The sequence below is a fragment of the Penicillium expansum genome (genome assembly GCF_000769745.1).
Source record: "Penicillium expansum strain MD-8 chromosome Unknown contig223, whole genome shotgun sequence".
Taxonomy (NCBI): Eukaryota; Fungi; Ascomycota; class Eurotiomycetes; order Eurotiales; family Aspergillaceae; genus Penicillium; species Penicillium expansum.
The window spans coordinates 1-22,069 of NW_015971272.1; the positions used below are offsets into that span (position 1 = coordinate 1).

A 22,069-nucleotide genomic window follows, 5' to 3' on the forward strand; every position below is an offset into this window, starting at 1 on the left:
AAGTACTCCGTACTTATAAAAGTGAACTTCTGTAATTTATAAATTTTCTAAATAACGCGTTTTGTCGCGTTTTTAAATATAAAATATATATTTTACTAATGAATGATTTCGAATCGATTAAAATAATAAAAAGTTACCCCGAGATAAGGGTTATAAACCGATTCTAAACATGGAGTAATTAAAACACTCACGTCTTTCGGAATACTTATATTGTTTGGGCCTATTAGGCCCCTACTAAAGCCCAATGGGCCCTTACCTCGGGCCTACAGCCCATCGGTAGGGCAAGGACCGGGAACCCAGCCCATTAGTGGGTTAGGGCGGGTTGGGATTTAGGCTTTGTGGGCTTTGCGGAGGTCAAGTGACAACCACCCAGCCTGCGCGATCACAGACAATTTATCGGAAATTACCCTTCGCAAGTGACTTATAAGTAGTATCTTCTCTTTCTAATACCAGTGGAAAATTCGGGTTCAAAATTACTCAACATTGACAAAAAAGCTTAGTACTGTCAAGGATGCGGATTTGATCTGTGTGTTCCATGAAGGTCGGATTAAGGAGATGGGATCGCATGGTGATTTGATTGCGACGGGTAGAATGTATAGCAAGATGTGTGAGGCTCAGGCTTTAGACTAGGCTTTATAGAAAGGTAGTAGATAGTAGATTGGAACAACGCTCGAAAAGGTGGTATTTAGACGTATTTATTTTAGGAAAGGCACAGGAGCTCAAAGTTTAAATTATAATCCTAGACTCTGAACGAGTATGGATATTGTCATTCGAAAATTGGTCGATCCATTCTCCGTTCGATGTCGCCAGTAATCAAAAGATAAAAGCCACAGCTGTATCGACACCGTAGACAAATTGTTGATTGTAACTAAACTTGCCAATCTCAGAGCATACGTCCAACAACGGCCCACGGTACGAAATTGCCTCCTTACATCTAACCCATTCTTCCAAACCATCCCCCTGCCTCACTGCTATCACAGCTGACCTCTTGAAAAACACAAAATGAAGTCGTCATTCACTTTCCACTATCTCCTACGTTCTCCTTTCATTCTTCCTTTCCTGGCTTAACACTGCATATAACCGCTTCATTTCTGCGTTTGATTTCAGGCCCATTCAACCTCGTTTGCCAACTATTCAACTGCCAGCCGCTAACGAACTAAAAGACTCAAACCTTACTGAAAGACACATCGGTACTGTGAGGAGAATGTCAATTTCCTGCAAAGATTGTCAGCGACGGCGGACCAAGGTAAGGCAATCTTAGAACAGGTCGCTCGACTTGGCCGGTTACTTCTTGATCTTTCAAATGATAGTACACAGGCGGAAATCCGTGCTTGGAATGCAACAAGCGTGGTTCGGTTTGCGTAATCGATGAGAGTTCAGACAAACGGCGAAAGCTATTAATGAGAATGGAAGAAGATCTTAAGTACTATCGGGAGTTTTTGGACAAGTTCTTTGAGGCAATAAGGACTTCGGCTGATAATGATGTCCAACATATAATCGATGTCGTACAGTCGGCACCGTCAATCAGTGAAGTGCAAATGGAGGTGGCCCGCGTCCTTGAAGGGAGTTATCTTTCTCGATAACTCACAGAAACATAATATATCTATTTTAGGTAATCCTTAACAGAATTATGCTAGCGTAGTACTAAAACTAGTGCTGCGATGGTACTACAGCACTTGGTGCCGTAGTACTATACAACAGTACCAAAATTAGCTTAGTCCCGTAGTACCTCGCAGCACTATGTCGTAGTACCAAAATTGCATTGGTGCTACGGGACTTGTCAAGGCCTAGGAACGGTAGATGTTTGACCTTTTCTTACTTTTTAATCCGACTATTGTGTTGGCCTTTAATAGCTTTTTTTATACCTACCTCAAATAGAAGATGCACGCTTTGTTCTTTATATTACCATCCTGTCAAGACCGCCAGTGTCAACACCGTAGAGTCTAATGACTCACAAGTAAAAGTGATAGATGGAAAGAATCTCCTACTTGTTTCTCCCATACTTAAGAGCCTTCACTGTTAGGCTCCCTATCCATCCCATGGGACAATAGAGACACATCCATCCTCCACTAAAGAGGATAGATAAACAGCTTGTTTTCTAAATCCGTCAGATCCAGCATCGCCAGATCCACCTTCCTCCTCACCACTACCCCGGACTCATCTACTTGTTCAACGCACCCCTCTCGGTCACCATCGCTCAATCCAGCAATCCAACCTTTTCTCTCCTTATTCCTTCTTGCAAGGATAAAATGGATGACCCCGAGGATAGCTGGTGTTCCCACCCAGCTAACGCAAATCATCGAGATCCACGCATCATAATACCTTGGGGCCGCGCTCGGAACCCAGATTTGTGGGGAAACCAAGTTGCCAACACTGTAGCCGAACATGAACATTGCATTCCGCGTTAGCCTCTTGGTATACCCGGCCGCTGAAGAAGTTGTCCACCCGAGCGCGATAATATATGTGATGCCGTATGTGTTTTCCGCGATGAGCATGCAGACCAACAACGGCAGCTTTCGACTCCAATCGATGAATATTATGCCTACACCCCCTGCTAGTGCGAAAAGACACCAAACCAGGCTATGCAGAGCGAGGTATTTGGGAAAGAACTTCAAGGCAAAATGGGCGACGATGCAGAGTGCAACGCCGAAACCGCCACCTGCTGCGGAGACCAGGGTGGAACCTAGGTCGGATACCCCAAGAGAGGTAGTCAGGAGGTTTTGCTGGCCATAGTTGAGGTTGTTGGAGTACATCAACGTGAATGCCTGTAGGGCAAATAGCCAAGACACGGGGTCTCGAAGGCATTCAATGAATTGGGACTTTTTGAATTGTTTCTGCTCGATAGAGCTCTGGTGGGACGCGTGCACACGGTGGATGACGTGAACTTTTTCTTCAAGAGAAAGGAACTGTGCTTCAGCGGGATTGTTGGGATAACAGAACCAGGTCCATATTGACAGTAGGATGGTTAGTCCTCCATTGACGATCATGAAGAGTTTCCATGGGAGGATATTGCTGTGACTGTATAGTAACCCGTAGGAAATAAAACCGGCAGGAATTGGAGCACCAAGACAGGTGGTGAAAAAGATGGGCTGCAGAAATGACTGTTCCTCACGATTGAAAAACATGTTCAGAGTGATCTCTATCGCAGGGACAACGACTGCCTCCACTGCACCAAGAGCGAGACGAAGAACCACTAGCCCCCCGTATTTGGTGGCAACACAATGGAGGAATATGATGACCCCCCAGAGGAATAGTGTGCCACTTAAAAATCGCCCAAGTGGAAGCCGTTGCATAAGGTAATTACCAGGCCACTGGCCTACGAGGTAGCCTAAGAACACCAACAGCGTCAATTCCAATGTTTCAGAAGGGACAGATTGAGCCATGCACGGAAGGGATTAATCATACCGACATAGAATAGAGTGTTGAGAGTATTGTACTGTGACTTTGAGATACCCGTCTCTTCGAACAGCCCAAGAATCGCAGCATAGCCAAGGGTTGATTTATCGATCTGAAAAAGTCAGAGAAAGGAGGGTTGGATTGCAATTAAGAGCAGTACCCACAAATAGAACGAGGTTGATGATCGATACTAAAACCACGATATGTAGGTATAACTTCCGTGTGAGTTTCTTCTCTCTTTCCGGCGTCAACGGTTCAAACTCGTTGCCATGGTCTTCGATGATTCGTAAAGTCACGTCGGCATAGTTTTCTTTGATTGTTTTCGTGTCAGGATAAGTGGTGATGGGAGGCTGTTTTTCGTCACTCATGCTGTTCCGATATGTGGGTTAGAGAGAGAGGGTAAGCCGATGAATCGATGAATATTTCTGTCTAATTCCTGTTTCTACATTCCAAAAATTTGGGCATCGCAAAGTTATTTAAGCCGACATTTCTTAATCCTCATCGCTAAACACTTGGTGCCATAGAAATAACGTCACTATTTGGAGAATCACATCTTTCATCTAACGTGTAATTTCATTGGATGTAGCGTAACCCGATCCATAATATAATCCACAATAAGTATATTCTAGCGCTATAGCCATGGGAAGTCAATGAGGGTCAAGCTTTTCGAATCCTGCGAAACCTAATACTCGGCCCGTATCTCGGTTATTCTATGATGTCGGAGATGACTCGGAATTGTTGTGATCCAATAGTATGCATACTATACTATTATTATCTTTTAGATCGGAGACATTCCACCCGAAAATTGCGTCAGAAGCTGGTTAGAATTTGGAAAGGAAGGAATATTCAACAATGTACTCCGTATGTGTGGCGGCTGTGTGGACCGAACGCACGCACTTCAATCTTACCCCTGGAGGCCAAGCTAACCGAAATCGTACATCGTATGATGCCCTCAAGATTTCTCAAAAATCAACCTTTATGGGTGCCAAAATAGCGACATACTTGGTATTCCCAGCTAAGATTCCAAGTATAAAAGCCTACAGAAAGGCACTATTATACTGGATATTGATGTGGACAATAAGATCTCAAATTATCCCAACATGGCCCGATCTTCCCTGTAAGGAATCAAGTGTCTTTTACCCCTGGCGATCGCCTCTTAATTGCCCCGAGGCCGTTCAACTAGATTAGTCTATCAGTCTCTACCACCCAACTAACTCTCGTTTGCTAGCGTAAGTGTCCTACGTAGGTCGTGATACTGTATGGATGGTATTAGATAAAGCACGTGGAGGCTAAGACCTCACGCTCTTTCATTATTCCGACATGCCCAAGTGATTATAATAGTTGTATGTAGTATTCAAATGATATATTATAGTACTTGCAAGACACGAATACAAACTTATATGTTTGAATCTTAGTTATTACTTGCCCATCTACTTTATTATTAGAAGGTCACGTGATACCACTATTTGCTCCCAGTTTAGGCCTTGACAAGTCCCGCAGCACCGGTACTACAGTACTAGTGCTGCGGTAGTACTAGGCCTTTAGTTCGGTACTATAGCACTAAGGCTTAGCAGTAGTGGTCGCATTGCGGAGAAATCCATGAGAGGAGTGGCGGTGCTGGCAGGCTGGGCCACAGCTTTGTTTGGTATTACGCGCACCCTTGCGCTCGATTTGGCCCCCATTCGGGTCAATATCGTTAGTCCCGAAACGACGGATACGAAAATCCAAGGCCCCGAGGAGCAGCGCGAAAGGAAGATGGCGGCCGCTGAGGAGAGAGCTAGGCAGGCCACATAGACTTAAAATCGATTAATTGATACCTAAAAATCTAGGATTAAATTAGAGAGTTAATGGAACCTGGAACATCGGGTCGTTGCCGCTTAAGCTTAGCATTATATTTTGGCCCCCACGCCTTCCACGTGCGCTAGGGCGCTAAGTTTTGCCAAAGTCCGGACTGATGCGCCGGTCGATCTGACTCGTCTCCACACCCTCTATTTTCACTCTTTTCACTCTTGTTTGAATGCTGGTTCGTTGGATTGAATAACCAGTGTACGTGGTCGGAATTTCTCTACACCCACCATGGACCATCCTAAGGCCAACATAAGTCCGAGTACTGAAATCTCTCCAGTCACCATTCCAAACCTCGAAGAACCGGACCTGGAGCGAAACCCTGAAAAATCCCAAGATGTGGAAATATCGATGACAACCGAGAAACCACACACCTCACAAGAGCGAGAGGGGGTGGATAACACAATATCAATGCCTAAAAAACCAGTCTCATTTAAACTAGCTTTCGTAGGGCTTGCGGCCAGCCTTTTCGTATTCCAGGTGGACGCAACCTGTCTGGGTGTTGCCCTTCCAGTGAGCCATAACACCCTCCCTGTTCTGTATGCCGCTCATATTAATGACTAATTTTCATTGCTAGACTATAGCAGGCGAGCTGAAGGGCTCAAGTTTAGAGTCATTCTGGGCGAACCTCGCCTACACCCTATGTGGACTGGTAACGCAGCCAGTCTGGGCCAGTATTTCTAATGCGTTCGGTCGAAAGCCCCCTCTATACACATCTATGGTGTTATTTTTTGTCGGTTCCGTCGTTTTCGCTACAGCACAAAACATGAGCACCATAATTGTTGGACGGGTCCTCCAAGGCCTCGGCGGTGGTGGAATTGACCTTCTGGTAATGGTGATTCTCGCAGATATGACGACACTAGAAGAACGCTCAAAATATCTCGGCTTAATGGCCATTCCTTCAGCCATTGGGAATATCATGGGGCCCGTCGTCGGTGCGCTTTTCGCGACCTATGCTACCTGGAGATGGATCGGATGGATCAACCTACCGTGGCTAGGAATTGGCACACCTTTATTGTTTTTCTTCCTTAAACTCCGACCCGTCCCGCTCGATGCAACGCTAGCCAGGAATTTGAGTCGCCTTGACTGGATCGGTATGGCACTTGTCGTTATTGGGATTACGATTTTTATTGTGCCTATCAGTTGGGCAGGCTCCTTATTTCCGTGGGCATCTTGGCAGACTCTCCTTCCATTGTTGTTAGGAGCTGCAGTGCTTGTCATTTTTGTCTTCTACGAGACGAAGCCCGCGGTACCTATTGTTCCTCACCGAATTTTCCACTCCAAGACTGGAAATCTAACGCTGGTCGGAGGCTTCATTCACGGCATGATTATGGTATCACTATTACAGTACTTGCCCTTACTTTACCAAGCAGTGGAACTCCAGACTGCCATTTCATCGGCTATCTACCTATTACCTACTGTCATTATTAGCGTGGTAGTCGCAGCCGTCTCAATGATGATGGTCCCATTGTTCGGGGGATACGTTTGGATTCTAAGACTTTCATGGGTTATACTTACGCTGGGGACTGGAGTTCTAGCCCTCTTCGACGTCGGGTCCTCAACATCTGTGCGTTACGGCCTTCCTATTCTCTGGGGGCAAGGCGTTGCGTTATTACGTCTCAATATTCTTCCCATGCAAGCAAGCGTCAAGAATGCCGAGGACACAAGCTTAGCCATGGGGCAGTTTCTCGCCATTCGCTTGTTTGGAGGTCTTATCGGCCTTACCATCTCTTCGGCCATTTTCAACAATGTTTTCTCCGCATCCATTTCTGATACTACTATTCAGCTGACGGGGGCTTTAGCACCTCTGAAAGACGCATCCAATGCTGTGAACTTCATTGACCATTTGAGATCACTAGAACTATCTTCTACCGCGGTAGATCAAGTTTTACGGGTCTATCTGGACTGCTTCCGAACAATATTCTATACAATGACCGGCCTCAGTGGACTGGGCTTAGTGACCTCGGTGTTTCTGGATGAAATTGCTCTCAAGGGGCAAGACCTTGGGAACCAGCGCTTCGAAGAATAGTCAGAGCAGGGTGAAAATCATTCCTCGTTTCAGTGTTTACTTCTTCACTTGTTCACTAATATATATATTAATTCCAAAGATATCCTGGAGATAATGGCGTTAGTCGCATTGCGAAATTTGTCAATAAGGACTCTTTATCTCACCTTCTTTCAGAGTATTGTCTGAAATATGAGCATTACAAACATCTCCATACCTCCAGGGCTTGGTGACCCGTGTCTTTCTTCCTTGACGGCCAGCATTGGGCATTCATCAGACCAGCTTCCCAAGTTGCGCAACCCTTGGTTGATTTTGATGATTTCAATCCAGCAACGCTAGAGCTTTATGGACATAACTCACTAGTGTAATAGACTTCTCTCATATTGTTGCTCGCAATTGCACGGCAGCAAAGTAGTATACTTTTCATACGGAAATAGGCCACGAAGCCCTAAGTAAGTTATCACAATGCACTATAGCCATCGCAGAATGTGGGATTTGAAAAAAAATCATATATACAAAGAGCTTCCATTGGGTTGCTTTCTTGTCGTCCCTCATCAACTTTTTCTAATTCAACTTCATATCGAGGTATATAGATCTTGCACCAACGCTCTGCCTCCTTCAGATCTAGTCACTTAGCACCAATTTACCCTCGCTCTCATTCAACAACACTGTTTGACTGTTTATCAGCGTTTGATGATTTTGTGCCTTCTCACCCTGAGTCCTTTTGTATAGGAATAACAATGGAATCGCATCGTTCTTCCACGTGGGAATCATGGCTCCCCGTGTCTTCCAAATGGTGCCCACCAATGGTATCAGGCCTAACAGCCACACGAGAGCCGGAAGAATTATCCACTGCCAATTCACGAAAACGTACATCATGTTTATGAATGCCTGACCAGTAGTTTGCGGTAGAGGTGCTAAAACTAATGGCATGCCTCGAAAGATTTTTGACATTGATTCAGGGACATTCTCTAGGGCACAGCGGAGCCTCTCGGTAGTTTGAACTGTGCAGCTGGTGATTTTGAACTGTGAGTTGGCCTGAAATAAGTGCGTAGATGTGTATATAACTTTCTCTTGAGGCGCAAATTCAACACCTTTTCGAGGACGAATCTGTGCGTGACCGGCAAATAACTCTTGAAAGAAATAGTCCACATTTTATATCCGGCAAATCTAGCAAACACGCATTGGATATGAATTGAATATTGTCATGAAAAAGGCTGATTTGACAATTGCAAAGATGATCCCCCGTCCACAACCAATGTATGCCCATTGATATAGCTGGCACCTTGAGACGCCAGAAACACCACCGCGTTGGCAACTTCCTCCGGGTCGGCCAGTCGTCTCATCGGCAAATCGCCTAGTATAACATCCTTAACATCCGGTGCCTCGTCCAGGAATTTATCCATCATGGGCCCTGAAACGTACGAGGGAGCAACGGCATTGATCCTGATACCATTACGCGCGTTTTCAAGAGCTGCTCCATTGAGTCAGAAATCTACCTAACGGAACAAACAAAAGAAAGAACTCACCGGCGGTTTGAATCAGCCCTTTGACGGCGTGTTTGGCCGCGATATAATTACCCACTCCGAGGAACGCCCCTTCCGACGCCAGCGATGTTAACACTACTATTGAACCCCGGGTTTGGTTCCGTCTTCTAGTCAAAATTGGCTCCTGGCTGATCATTGTCCGGATCACCTCGCGGACGACTAAGAAGCACCCAATATTGTGCACTTCGTCCATGCTCCTATAGGTTTCTAGGCTCATGTCGCTGATCGGGGTTTGATTGGCAGCGGGGGTCTTCCCTTGAGTGGTCAGAGATCATCCGCAAGAGGAAACCACGACTTGACTGGCTTACCCCGGCCGTTGTTATGCAGATATCGATGCGGCCATACCGGTTCTTGGTTTTCGCTACCAACGCTCGCACCTGTGCCTCCTCACGGACGTCAACATGGTAGGCGGTTGCCTCGTAGCCTTCTCGCCCTGCGACTGCGTAGCTCGATGTGGCAGTTTCTTGGGCTTGGGAGAGATTGACGTCGGCGCAGACTAGGATGGTGAGGCCTTGTGTGACAAGCGTATAGGCGACCGCGCGTCCAATTCCACTTCCTATAATTCCATTAATCCACCTATTAGTTTGGACGGCGACTCGCACAGAGAGCTGGCGTTTGGTTTGGCAAGGCTGACGAAAACCGGAAAGGGGACGAAATGAGCAGCATACCAGCACCAAGGACCAAAGCGACACCTTCTACCTGCATCGGGGCTATGTACGGCAGATTATGTTAACAACCTTTGTAGTTGGTGTCGACTTGAGTGTTCTTTATGCAAGCTGTCGCGTCCCAGCTCACGCCTTTCAGTAGGGGGACTCAATGTACAACATAAGCCTAATGCTTGTCATGTATGGTAATGTATGATTTTGGAGTACGACCTCACATATATTAGCATGGGTGTTTGGGATGCAACCTTACGTCCATAATGTTATCGCCACTCTTACTAGGTAGGGCCATGATTGGCCTGCAGGGATAGGGGTGACAGGGATGGTACGTAGATCGACCGGAGTCCTACTGGATATAGAAAGGTCTGATGTCTCGGGAGGAGTCGGTGAACGCCAAGTGGGGGGTTGCGGCTCGCGGCTGTGTTTGATCCACCGCCGTAGATCCCTGTGGATCGCTGAAATGAGTAAGCTCCTTTGAGGTTATATCCCTTACATCGCAGCCTGCCATCCCGTGTATGGGTCCAGGTGATCATGATCAGCCATTATCAGCTGGCCCTTACGCTTTGTCTTCCAGTGTCATCACTCTATCCAATCATGATGGTGCTGCTCTCGCATCTCCACCCTGATCCTCCATCGGGGCGTTTTGGCTAAACCTGATAGTCAAGTGCTTAGAGCCAATTAACCTTTGTCGCACCCCTATTTAATACACTGCCATCCAACGAGGGGGCCATCCCGCATCAATCACCGAGCAATCACCCTCGCCTCATCATGCCGTGGACGTTAGTCGAGCAGTCACCGAACATCTTTTCCCGGCCCCTTGGCCCTAACGAGGTGTTCATCAAACTAGTCAGTGATCCCGGCCACCCACTCGGTCGTGAACACTGGGCCATCAACTACACGGCCACTGTTAGTCCACGTGGGGCATTCACAGCCTTGTCGGGCTCGCCTGACCTTCTACCAACCCTCATCCGCTACTGTTGGTTGCATCTGCGCTTCCAGCACCCCAGTCTGGCTGCGCATCCGGACTCCAACTCCAACGTCGTATACACCGTTCCCGACTCTGCTGACGCTCTTACCGAATGGGCCTCCCAGACCTTTACCGTGGAGACCGATGCTCAGTCCGCCGATGAGGTAATTCGCACCATTGCACCAGCCGCCGACGCCCGACTATACTATATCCCCCAATCGAGTGAACTACTCCTACACACCGCACACTGGCGTATGGATGGAGTCGGTGGGCTATTCCTCCTCGGCCAGCTGGTGGACCTGATGGCCTCGCACGCAGACACCCTCCTCTCGGGGAAGCTGCCAGACCCATTCAATTCCTTCCAATGGGGATCGGAAATCGCACGGCTGTCGCCGCCGGTCGAAGAGGCCGGCAACATGCCCCTCAACGCGACCGACGAGCAGAAGGCTGTTGCGCACGGCGCGGTCGGTACCTTTGCCCTGGCGGCGGGGGCCCTCGGGGTGCCCTATACGGGTGATGCGTCGAGCGCGCCTTCTGGAACGCGGGCTGCCGAACTCCAATTCTCACCCACCAGCACCTCCGCCGCCGTGTCCGCCGCAAAAGCACGCGGCGTCGGGATCACAGCCGCCGTGCATACTAGTCTGGCCGCGACCAACTTCCAGCACGCGATCCCCGAGCACCAGGGTCGCCACTACACCAGCACCATCAAACAGTCCCTACGGCCGTACCTGCCCGAACCGTACTCGACCCCCGCGGCAGCGGCCGGGCTATTCACGTCTGGCTGGTTGGTGCGGGTCGACGCCTCCGGGTCCTGGGAGGAGAATGCCCGCTTGTATCAGGCGGAGTATGAGAAGGGCATCAGCAGTGAGTATCTCAAGGCGCACCGAGAGTATGCGTCCACTTTGGTCGAGGTGATTGGGAGCCTGCCGGCACCAGCAGAGCCACCCAGCGATATCGATATCAGTAGCATGGGGATCATGGAGAAATATCTGGATCGCGAATATGGAACCGCAGAGCGCGGGTTTGGTATCACGCATGCCGGGGTGGGCGTGGAAATAATTTCGCGCCAAGGAGTGGTTTTTGTATGGACGTTCCGTGATCAGTTGACACTGCGGTTGGTGTATAACGAGGCTTTCCACACCCCGGAGCAGATGACGGAATTTTTACAGGATATTCAAGCGGACCTGTTGAAGGAATTGCGGGTGGCGGAGTAGAGGGCTGTCGGGTTTAAATAATCGTTGACAACATAAATACAGAGCTTAAACTATAAAACTATAAACTTGCTGTATGTCATGTAATCTCCTTCATGCTTCGTGGATGTTAACTCGTTCGATATTAATTTTATTTTACTTTCTTTTTTTCCCCCCATTATATTTAGCAGCTGGCAGAAAGGCAACCGAAATAAAAGCAGAACAAAGAAAAGACATGTGCTTGCAATCCTTCAGACACTATCCCCCTCCGACATCGATCGTGTTGCTTCGATGGTGGTTTTAACATTAATATGATGGCTGTTCGGATTCCCTGAGTAGTGGTCCATTCGGATGGCATGACTGTCTTCTTTGAGGGGACGAAATGATCGGCTATCACTCATAAAATCTGAGGCAGTTTGCTTGCTCCCAGATAATGACAATGCGCTGGTACTGAGTTGCTTATTTCTGTTTCGCAGGCGGCGTGCGAGTTCCATAATATTAGGGAGGCAGACAGACATGAGGGAAACCGGACCTTCACACTGCACCCAACAGATATATTCGATGGTGGACCAGGTCAGATCCTCTTCCAAGGCAGAGCCTGCCTTGAGGAGAGTAATTAGACGACCGACAGACAATATGACCACTCTGACAGTGTATATACTTGTTAGCAAGCTCCTGATGGCCGGACCGCGCCTAATGTATTCAAGGAAACTTACGAGTAACCGCAAATAAATAGGCCAATTAGCAGGAGCCTTTTACCCTTGGTCAAGTGCAACGACCAGAGAAGTGGCATCGGGATCAGCAGGATAACCAGATCCAGGACCGCACTGGGGGCAGCAGTCCCAGTAAAGAATTTCCACTGCGTGAAGCATTTGGAGTCGGGAACAGCTTGCCAGGAGGCATGAATGGGCGTACACTGGAAAGTGGTCGCCAACCAGGACCCGATCAGCCAGCTAGCGCAGAGCGTACCGACCGCCCAGAGTGTAGGGCGGACCCATGTGGCTCCCCGTTTGAGGACTCGATGGTAGAAACAGAGCACCGATAATTTGGGCAAGGTAATGCATGCATCGTATAAGTAGGCGGCGGCGAAGATAATCTTGGGACCTGCTAGTTGAGTGCTGATGGGTAATGTTGCTGAATGACGGCCTAACCCAAGTGAGATCCAGTAGAATATGAGGGCCGATTCGGCGATAATGAAGGGCTATTAGATACATGGTTACCACACAACCCTATACACCAAGTTGAGGAAAGCACCTAAGCTTTCCTATGAGAAATAACACGCACCAATGTTAGGATGGCAAATGCGTCGTCGTAGCCAAATTTGTGAGTGCGCGAGCCCCAGATGGACCAGCAGCGGAGGGCGACCGAGACCACAGCTAATGTGAGCATCACAACACAAAGGGCGATGAGCCCTGGCTGCCGATTGCCATCAGACTCTGCGGAAGACATGTTATGACCGGTATCTCTCGGACCTAGAGCGAAATTGGCTTAATCATGGGCATGGATTTGGGGTCTTAACCCGACAAGGAAGTTGAGGCAGAAGCAATTAAAGCAATTAAAGCAATAAAGGCAATAAAGCAATAAGGCGACCAACGAAGGAGTTAATGCAAGGAGAATCAGAATCACTCACGAGCCATTTGTCTGACATGCAGTTTCGTACTCCGTACATAATTAACACAGACATAACATAACCCCTGCGGAGTATGTGGGGGCCATCTTGCTCTCTGCATTAGTTCAAGAATAGCCGCCTGCATACGGAGTATGTGGCCTTGTAACGTCTTTTTGGATGTGTTTTGAGACGTTTTTTTTTACACCGTTTCATATTAGACTGCAGAAAATGTCGGGGAAAAGGCTTAATTTGTGAAATGGATTTTTCCCTATATAACATTTCATTTGATGATTGATATACCACTATCCCTAAAACCCACACGGCTGATGGCCCGGGTTTCGGCCTTAATCCATTGTTGGGGGCCGGAGAAAGTCATTATATGGTGTTACATCCGGATGTCCTAGTTTAGCGCTACCAGAATGAGGAAGATCACCAACCCAAATAATTGGAACGGCCCGATCCACATGCCTGCGCAATTATTCCTTAGCCTATGTTGTACGCGCCGCTGCTGCATCGAGTGCAGATATCACACCCCGCGACGCGCCGTTGATTACTTGCCGGTGAGTTTGTCGCCATATCCAGCCTAGGTTTCTGTGTCTGACGTGGAAGGGAAAGTACCTAGGTAGACGTTTCGCGTACAAGAATGGCAGCTCAGTCGCTCGTAGACTTCTCTTCTCTAACTCACCTATCGAGATTTCGACAAGAAACTGCTGTTTTAAACACCAACATTAGGCGCTAGAATGGAGCACCAGGCATTAACTCCTGCACGTCAATGTGAACCAATCGCCATCGTGGGCATGGGTAGGAGCGCTGCATTCTGATCAAAGTCGGTGTACTGACATGTGCATGTGCATTAGGATGCCGACTACCAGGAAAAGCTTCATCCCCATCCAGACTGTGGGAATTGCTCGTCAGTAACCAGACAGCCCATTGTGAAGTTCCATCGGAGCGCTACAATGCAGCATCATACTATCACCCAGATGCTGAACGACCAGGAAGTATCAATTCGACCGGTGGATATTTCATCCAGGAGGACATTCGAGCCTTCGAAAATGCGTTCTTCGGGATCAACAACCTCGAGGCCATGTCCATGGACGCCCAGCAAAGGAAGTTGCTCGAAGTGACATACGAAGCGTTGGAGAATGCTGGTGTGCCGTTGGAAAAGATCCAAGGCTCAAACACCGGTGTTTATATCGGCAATTTCACCAACGATTTCTTGAACATGCAGTTCAAAGACCCAGATTCCTTTTCCCGGTATAGTGCCACGGGATTGGCGCTGACAGTGCTGGCGAATCGGCTTACACATAGTTTTGATCTGCGTGGCCCATCCCATGTGGTTGATACGGCTTGTTCATCGTCCTTGTATGCGCTGCATTCGGCTTGTTTGGGCCTAGATGCCCACGACTGTGACGCGGCCGTGGTGGCTGCTGCCAACCTCATCCAGTCTCCGGAGCTGCAGATGATTGCCGTGAAAGCGGGAATTTTATCGCCAGACTCGATGTCCCATACCTTCGATGAATCAGCTAACGGATATGGTAGAGCGGAGGGTGCGTCAGCTGTGTATCTGAAGCGGCTCAGTGACGCACTGAGGGATGGAGATCCCATTCGCTCGATCATTCGAGGAACCTCTGTCAACGGGTGAGTTTCTCACTTTCTTGGTAGTGTGTAAATGCTAACTAGAACGCTCAGGAATGGACGGACGCCAGGGATTGTCCAGCCCAGTGTGGAAGGCCAAAAGGCCGTCATTCGGGCGGCATATCGTCGGGCAGGTCTGGATCTGGGGGAAACGGACTACGTTGAAGTAGGCTTCTCCAAACGCTTGCAAATTACCATACTGACAGCGGAAGGCGCATGGGACCGGCACCAAGGTCGGTGATCCTATGGAGGTCGAGGCCATAGCCGATGTTTTTCGTCATCGGACAGGACGACCGACCCTCATTGGGGGGATTAAGCCGAACGTTGGTCACAGCGAAGGAGCTAGCGGCCTTTCAAGCCTAATCAAAGTTACGCTAGCCCTCGAGAATGAGTTACTGCCTGCGACAGTCGGGGTTAAGACGATCAACCCGAGCATCAAATTAAAGGAATGGAACGTGGACATTGTTACTGCTAATCAAGCGTGGCCGGTATCTCGGGTCCCGCGGGCGTCAGTCAATTCGTTTGGTTTCGGAGGCTCAAATAGCCATGCTATTCTGGAGGCAGTGCCGATGGAACTATTGACCAACAGCTGTAGAGATCCGCCAGTAGGCGAAGATGCAGAGAGGCTCTATCTGCTGCCTCTTTCGGCCCGATCTGAGACATCCCTCAAACAGATGGCTGGTAACTTGGCTGATTTTGCTTCCCAATCAGCACAGCATATTCAAATCAGTGATCTGTCCTTTACGTTGAGTTCTCGTCGCTCCAAGCTGGCTACTCGTGGCTATTTCGTCGAATCCCAGGCGAGCCTGGATAAGGGGCTCAATATGGCGAGCCTGAAACTGAGAGATTCTGACAGTGAGGGACCATTCCCGTTGGTCTTTGTTTACACCGGGCAGGGCGCACAGTGGGCTGGAATGGGCAAAGAGCTTCTTAGCCATAGCCACGTGTTTAGGAAGACCATAGGCTACCTTGACTCTTGCCTCCGAGCCCTTGATTCAGACCATGCGCCCGCCTGGACACTGGAGGGTATTCTGCGAGGTGGTGAAGGCTGTGATATTGGCGCTGCAGAAATATCACAGCCCTTGTGTACAGCAGTACAAATAGCGCTGACGGACTTACTCAATGATTGGGGTGCTCTGCCAGAGATAGTGACGGGTCACTCCTCCGGCGAAATTGGAGCAGCGTATGCGGCCGGGGCTATCGATGCCCGGCAAGCCATTCTTGCCTCATTTTTCCGCGGAACTGCTGTCGCCGAGGACTATACCGAAGGTTCCATGGCTGCCGTGGGACTTGGAAAAGATCAAGCGCAGGCGATAATCGAGGAATGTGCGTTGAGAGGGTCTGTTACCCTCGCCTGTGCGAACTCGCCAGAGAGCACGACCGTGAGTGGTGATGCAGTGGCCGTGGATAAGCTTCTTAAGACACTCGATGAAAAACACATCTGGGCTCGAAAGCTAAAGACCGGAAATAAAGCGTACCACTCGCACCATATGAAGATTCCGGGGCCGAAATATGAGGCTTTACTCAAACGCTATTGGCATACGGTTAATGGAAGACACGACAGCAATGGCACAGTGGATGATCTCACGTCATCAGTGGTCATGATTTCTACCGTGACTGGTGAGCCGGTAAGTACAAATCAGGTCGGGACGCCCACATACTGGCGTACAAACCTCGAATCTCCAGTGCGGTTTGACGAGGCTATTAAAACTATCCTGGCGCGTGGCAGTTACCATCTGGTAGAACTTGGCCCGCACTCAGCTTTACAGCTCCCTATCAAGCAGAATGCCTCGACACTTGAACAGAGTCGCTATATCTATAGTTCCTCTCTCATCCGTGACCAAGATGCTTGGTTGACCACCCTTCAGCTTGTCGGTTCACTGTTTTTGCATGGACACGATGAGCTTGAATACCACAAGATGTTTGCGGATAGATCTCAGTCCCGTGTTTTGGTTGATTTGCCTCCTTACCCCTGGGACTACAGTTCTCCCACCCTGTGGTCTGAGCCTCGCGCCAGTATCGAAGTACGTCACCGCAAATACCCTAGGCATGATCTTCTCGGATCCCAAGTGACGGGAGGGAGCACCGTAGGAGTGACGTGGCGAAATGTACTGAACCTCAATGAAGCCGAATGGCTTACGCATCATTGCCTTGGCCCATCGGTGGTATTCCCCGCCGCTGCATATATTGCGATGGCAGTCGAGGCGATGTGTCAGGTTGCAGGTCTGCAGCTGAAAGACTGTCCTGGAGTGGAACTTCGTGATCTCAACTTCATCAAAGCTCTCGATATGGACCCCGAACAAAAGCCAACGGTGGAGATATTTTCCGAGATGCGTTCGATGAAGATTTCCAACCTGACGAACTCAGATAAATGGTGGAGATTCGGTGTTATCTCGATCGACAGTGATTCCCAGTCGACCTTGCATATGAACGCGGCTGTTCGACTAGCAGAAACCTCGCCACGCACAACTCGACAGATTAACCTTGACAATTCAAAGATGCAACAGGATGCGGTCCGTGTCTGGTATGACAAGTTCACCCAAGAAGGGCTCAACTGGGGTCCCCGGTTTGCTGTCATGGAGGAGGTATTCCGAGATCGCGCGCGCACAGCGCACGTAGCAGCAGCCACTACACATCTCCAGCGGGGAGAAGCGTTTGGTCAGTACATTGCGCATCCGATTTCCATAGATGCGATGCTACAAACGGCTTTCGTTGCGACTACTAGTGGCTGGGTTAGTAAGCTCCGGGCTACTGTGCCTGTTGCGATGGACTCGGTTTACATCGCGCCGCCGTCAGCCCTCGACATGGATATTGACAAACCATGGTGCATTGACACCCAGTCGGAGAAAGTAGGCTTTGGAACCGTTAAAATCAATGCAGAGCTGTTTAATTCGTCTGGTCAGGTCTTGGTCAGGATGGGGCAGGTTCGTTGTATTGCCTACCAAGGGAACAGACAGACAGAAACCACCGAGGAACGCAGTCCTCTTCTGAGAGTTACATGGAAGCCAGATCTCTCTGCACTAACTAATGCGGGCCTTGGCGAATATCTGAACCGGTTTGGACAGAACTGCGGCTTTAAGGAATTGGCTGATGAGAATGTGCTGCGCTTGGCTGGTGCCCTGGATTTGGCCTGTCACCAGCGGTGTAATAGCAATATCCTCGAACTTGGCGATCAAACCCGGATATCAGAGACTGTTCGTGGGCTTCTACGTGTCGACTCCTCTTTCCGAAGGTATAGCACCTATTCTCGTGGGGTCGTTGCAGACGGCGATCTAGTCGGTGCGGAGGTTTTCTCGGAGACTGTAGGCGAGCAAAAGCTAGATCGCTCTACAGGGATTCCACAGGAAAGGAACTTTGATATAGTTCTCGTCCCCTCGGTATGTTTGACCTCTCGTAAGTTTGACATGATGCTGATCTGTGATAGGTTGATCTCTGGACGCCGGCCCTTTCCAGCAGGCTCACACCAGGGGCAACTGTCATCATGATGGGGGACGCACTGAGTGACGATGTCACCTGGACGAAAGTTATCAAAGCAAGTGGTTCTTTCCCTGTCACAGTCTCGACTATAGGCGGTCTTCCTAGCAAGGGAAAGGTTGACAAGTTCCCGACAATTGTGGTGAGTTCTTGAGATGAGCTTCCATTATGTATATTTCTGACAAGTGTGCAGGTAACCCGAGATCACAACATAACAGACCTGGATCGACAGCTCCAAGACGTCTTACAGGAAAATTTAGGATCTGTGGTCAATATTGTCGAATTGTCCCAGGTCAACATCGCGACCGTTCCGGATCGCTCTTTTGTCATATCCACCCTAGAACAGCAGCAGCCTCTTCTGAGCAGGATTGACGAGCGTGAAATGGCACAGCTGAAAAGTATTACCGATCGTGTAGCCAAGATTGTATGGGTCGTCAATGGCGGCTTTGTGGATGGAGAAACCCCCGATTTTGCGCCAATTCTAGGATTATCCCGTGCGCTTATGCTCGAACAGCCTTCTCTCCAATTTGCGGTTCTAGATGTGGACGATAAATCAGCCTCTTCTCCCGACAACCTGCACAACATCGTGAACGTTTTAGACCGACTGATCTATGAACCGGAGCCGGACTTCGAATTCTCGCAGCGAGACAGCGTCCTTCATATCTCTCGCTGGGAACCGGACGACTGTCTCAACGAGACCTTTCGTCTCAAGCAAAATAAGCAAACCATTGACCTTCCTCTAGCGATTGCTGGGCGTTGTGAATTAGGCATCAAGGACCCGGGACAAATGGACACGATCCATTTTGTGCAGAAGGAGTATTCAAGCGCTTTGCATCCAGATGATGTGGAAATCAGCGTGAAGAGTGTAGGAATGAACGCAAAGGTAGGTCTCATGCTTCCGATTATCTATTAGCAGCTTTGATAACGAGAAATAGGATTTATATGCCATAAGCGCTAAGGTGGACACTAAGGATGCATCATGCTCCTGTGAATGTGCCGGTGTTGTTACCGCTGTGGGCGACAACGTTTCCGAGTTTAAGACTGGTGATCGTGTAGTTGCAGCGGCTCCCGGCCATTTTGCAACTGTCGAGCGCTTCCCAAGCTGGGCAGTATGTAAATTGAGCGAGGAGGAGGATTTTACAGTAAGTGATCGACTCTCTACACGAAGGCAGAAGCTCATGCGTGCAGACGGCCTCAACTATTCCTGGTGTCTTTTCGACGGCTATTTATGGACTGAAGCACCGCGCAAATCTACAGCCAGGAGAGGTAGGTGCCGTTATTCCTCACTCTCATGAGCTGGGACTAATTGATTAGACCGTGCTTATTCATTCCGCTGCCGGGGGCGTTGGGATTGCAGCAATCCAATACGCGAAGCATCTCGGAGCAAAGGTAATCTATACCCAGATCCAGCAGTAATAAGTTTGGATCAACCGGCTAACTCACTCGATAGATTTTTGCCACGGTCGGGAACGAATCTAAAAAGGCATTCCTCGTCGAGAAGTATGATTTGGATCCAGCGCATATTTTTAGCTCGCGCGATTCATCATTCCTCCCTGCCATTATGGAAGCCACTTCTGGTCAGGGGGTTGACGTGGTTTTGAACTTTCTCACCGGTGATCTTCTACGCAGCAGCCTTCAAGCATGTGCCGACTTTGGCCGCTTCATAGAGATTGGGAAACGTGATATCCTTGATCATGGCGTCCTGGACATGTCAACGTTCGGCCGCAATATCTCCTTCATGGCATTTGACCTGTCCAGTCTATATCTCTCCAACAAGGAAGCTCACCATCAACTCTGGAAAACCCTGCTTACAGAGAGTCTAGATCTAGTGAGATCCAAGATCTGTGAGCCGTGTTTCCCAATCAAGACATTCGACGCATCAGATATTACCGATGCGTTCAGGCATTTCTCCCTGGGCACTCGATTGGGGAAAACAACCGTGTCATTCCAGGATCCAAACATCAAGATACGGGTGATTCCTGCCAAGTATGAAACCGTATTTAGTGCCCAGAAGTGCTACCTTATGGTCGGGTGCCTGGGCGGGCTAGGTCGCAGTCTATCTAAGTGGATGATATCTTGCGGTGCACGACGATTCATCTTCATGGGTCGATCCGGTTTTGATAAGCCCGAGGCAAAAGATATAGTCGATGATCTACGGGCCCAAGGGGCCCACGTCACAGTGATCCGGGGAGATGTTTGCCGGTATGAGGATGTTGAACGGGCTGTGGAAGCCGCGGATTGTCCCATTGGTGGCGTAATCCAGGCGGCCATGGCACTCAGCGAGGCTCTTTGGAGTAGTATGTCTCACAGCGCATGGCATACTACCATCGGCCCTAAGGTTCAGGGCACCTGGAATCTTCACAATGCGTTAGGCCAGGGTCGGGACTCCCAGCTGGACTTTTTCGTCATGACATCTTCCATCTCCGGGACCGTGGGCACGGCGACTGAAAGCAACTACTGCGCTGCCAACTCCTTCTTGGACGCCTTCGCCCGCTATCGCAACCGTCTCGGGCTGCCGGCCATCTCCATAGGCTACGGGATGATTTCGGAAGTGGGATATTTGCACGAGCACCCGGACATCGAGGCCCTCATGAAGCGCAAAGGAATCCACCCCATCAATGAAGACGAACTGATCCAGATCATGAACATGGCCCTTGTGAACCAAAGAGCAAGCACGTGGGACTCTCGGTACGATCATCTGGCGGGCAGCCACCTTCTCACCGGGGTGGAATTCATCGGTCTCCATGAGCAGCGGGAACGAGGATTTGAGGGTGACAACCATGTATTTGCCGATCCTCGAGCTGCATTGTTCACTGCGTCCTTTGCCCGCCGCGCGGCAGGCAAGAGCGAGACGCACAGCGCAGCGGCGCATCTCCCTAAGGAGATAGCGCGAGCGCTGCGTGAAAGCCAAGATACGGCACCTATTATCGATAGACTTCGGGCTGTTGTGTCAAAAAAGCTGTCTAATCTCATCCTTCTACCGGAGAGCGAACTGGAAGCAGATCGACCTCTGGGGGATTTTGGCTTGGATTCTATGCTGGCTGCCGAGTTCCGGACCTTTATTTTCCGCACGTTCGAGGTCGATGTACCCTTTGTCGTGCTTTTGAAAAGAAGTACCACTGTGAATACCCTGACCGGTTTGATTGTGCAGGGCCTGCAGGTGAGTGATTAGGCGCCTCGCCATACCCTGTTGCACTGATGCGGTAGCATCACGGAAGTTGTAACGAGGATGAAGAGGGCTAGAGATGGATGTACAAAGCCCTGCGCAGATAAGAATGCAAGCAAGATCGAGCATTATACAAGCTTTGTAAACCCCCTATGTTTTTTAATTAGTTAATGGCCAGGCACTTAAGTGCAGATGGCTAGAGGATAGCTAGCTGTGGTTTGATAGCGGAGCTGCTACTCTGCATTCTGCTCAGGTCATCCTCTCATCACATATTCTGGCGGCACTAAGACTCATCTTCGGAGGATCCAACACGTGAAGATGGCCTCCGGAAAAACATACAATATAGACTAGCGCGTCTTATAGATTGGTGTTCGAGAAAGAATTAAAGAGTGTGAAAGTCTCCCGTCTGTCTTCGCTACCATATTCCAATATTGATCACTGTTGCATAGGCTTAACGATAAGCCACTCCTTTAGCATTTTTAGCATAGTCTTAGAAGTAGATGGGATATCCGAGGGTCGGCTGTCAGCCGTACGATTGAATGCATTAAGCAGGAGAGCACTATTTCTGGCCAC

At 49.2% G+C, this 22,069-nt stretch overlaps 6 protein-coding genes across 6 annotated transcripts; 3 read left to right on the forward strand and 3 right to left on the reverse strand.

Annotated features, from left to right (window-relative positions):
- Positions 1-2,069: 2,069 nt before the first annotated feature.
- Positions 2,070-3,764, reverse strand: PEX2_066310 (Major facilitator superfamily domain, general substrate transporter; the record flags this gene model as incomplete). The annotated part of the gene is made up of 3 exons (XM_016743902.1): positions 2,070-3,328; positions 3,406-3,508; positions 3,561-3,764. 3 exons carry the CDS (start codon positions 3,762-3,764, stop codon positions 2,070-2,072), a joined length of 1,566 nt encoding a protein of 521 aa, XP_016599994.1.
- A 1,708-nt stretch (positions 3,765-5,472) lies between these two features.
- PEX2_066320 (MFS-type transporter sphD) lies at positions 5,473-7,270 on the forward strand (the record flags this gene model as incomplete). Its single annotated transcript, XM_016743903.1, has 2 exons — positions 5,473-5,754; positions 5,819-7,270. 2 exons carry the CDS (start codon positions 5,473-5,475, stop codon positions 7,268-7,270), a joined length of 1,734 nt encoding a protein of 577 aa, XP_016599995.1.
- A 1,181-nt stretch (positions 7,271-8,451) lies between these two features.
- Positions 8,452-9,498, reverse strand: PEX2_066330 (SDR family NAD(P)-dependent oxidoreductase; the record flags this gene model as incomplete). The annotated part of the gene is made up of 4 exons (XM_016743904.1): positions 8,452-8,720; positions 8,776-9,043; positions 9,102-9,349; positions 9,462-9,498. The coding sequence occupies 4 exons, from the start codon at positions 9,496-9,498 to the stop codon at positions 8,452-8,454; spliced, it is 822 nt and encodes a 273-aa protein (XP_016599996.1).
- A 725-nt stretch (positions 9,499-10,223) lies between these two features.
- PEX2_066340 (uncharacterized protein) lies at positions 10,224-11,636 on the forward strand (the record flags this gene model as incomplete). The annotated part of the gene is made up of 1 exon (XM_016743905.1): positions 10,224-11,636. The coding sequence occupies one exon, from the start codon at positions 10,224-10,226 to the stop codon at positions 11,634-11,636; it is 1,413 nt and encodes a 470-aa protein (XP_016599997.1).
- Positions 11,637-12,324: 688 nt separating this feature from the next.
- PEX2_066350 (uncharacterized protein) lies at positions 12,325-13,061 on the reverse strand (the record flags this gene model as incomplete). Its single annotated transcript, XM_016743906.1, has 2 exons — positions 12,325-12,813; positions 12,897-13,061. 2 exons carry the CDS (start codon positions 13,059-13,061, stop codon positions 12,325-12,327), a joined length of 654 nt encoding a protein of 217 aa, XP_016599998.1.
- Positions 13,062-13,961: 900 nt separating this feature from the next.
- Positions 13,962-21,502, forward strand: PEX2_066360 (type I polyketide synthase; the record flags this gene model as incomplete). Its single annotated transcript, XM_016743907.1, has 10 exons — positions 13,962-14,022; positions 14,079-14,859; positions 14,911-15,022; positions 15,069-18,233; positions 18,281-18,472; positions 18,524-19,213; positions 19,266-19,472; positions 19,519-19,596; positions 19,645-19,719; positions 19,781-21,502. The coding sequence occupies 10 exons, from the start codon at positions 13,962-13,964 to the stop codon at positions 21,500-21,502; spliced, it is 7,083 nt and encodes a 2,360-aa protein (XP_016599999.1).
- Positions 21,503-22,069: the final 567 nt, after the last annotated feature.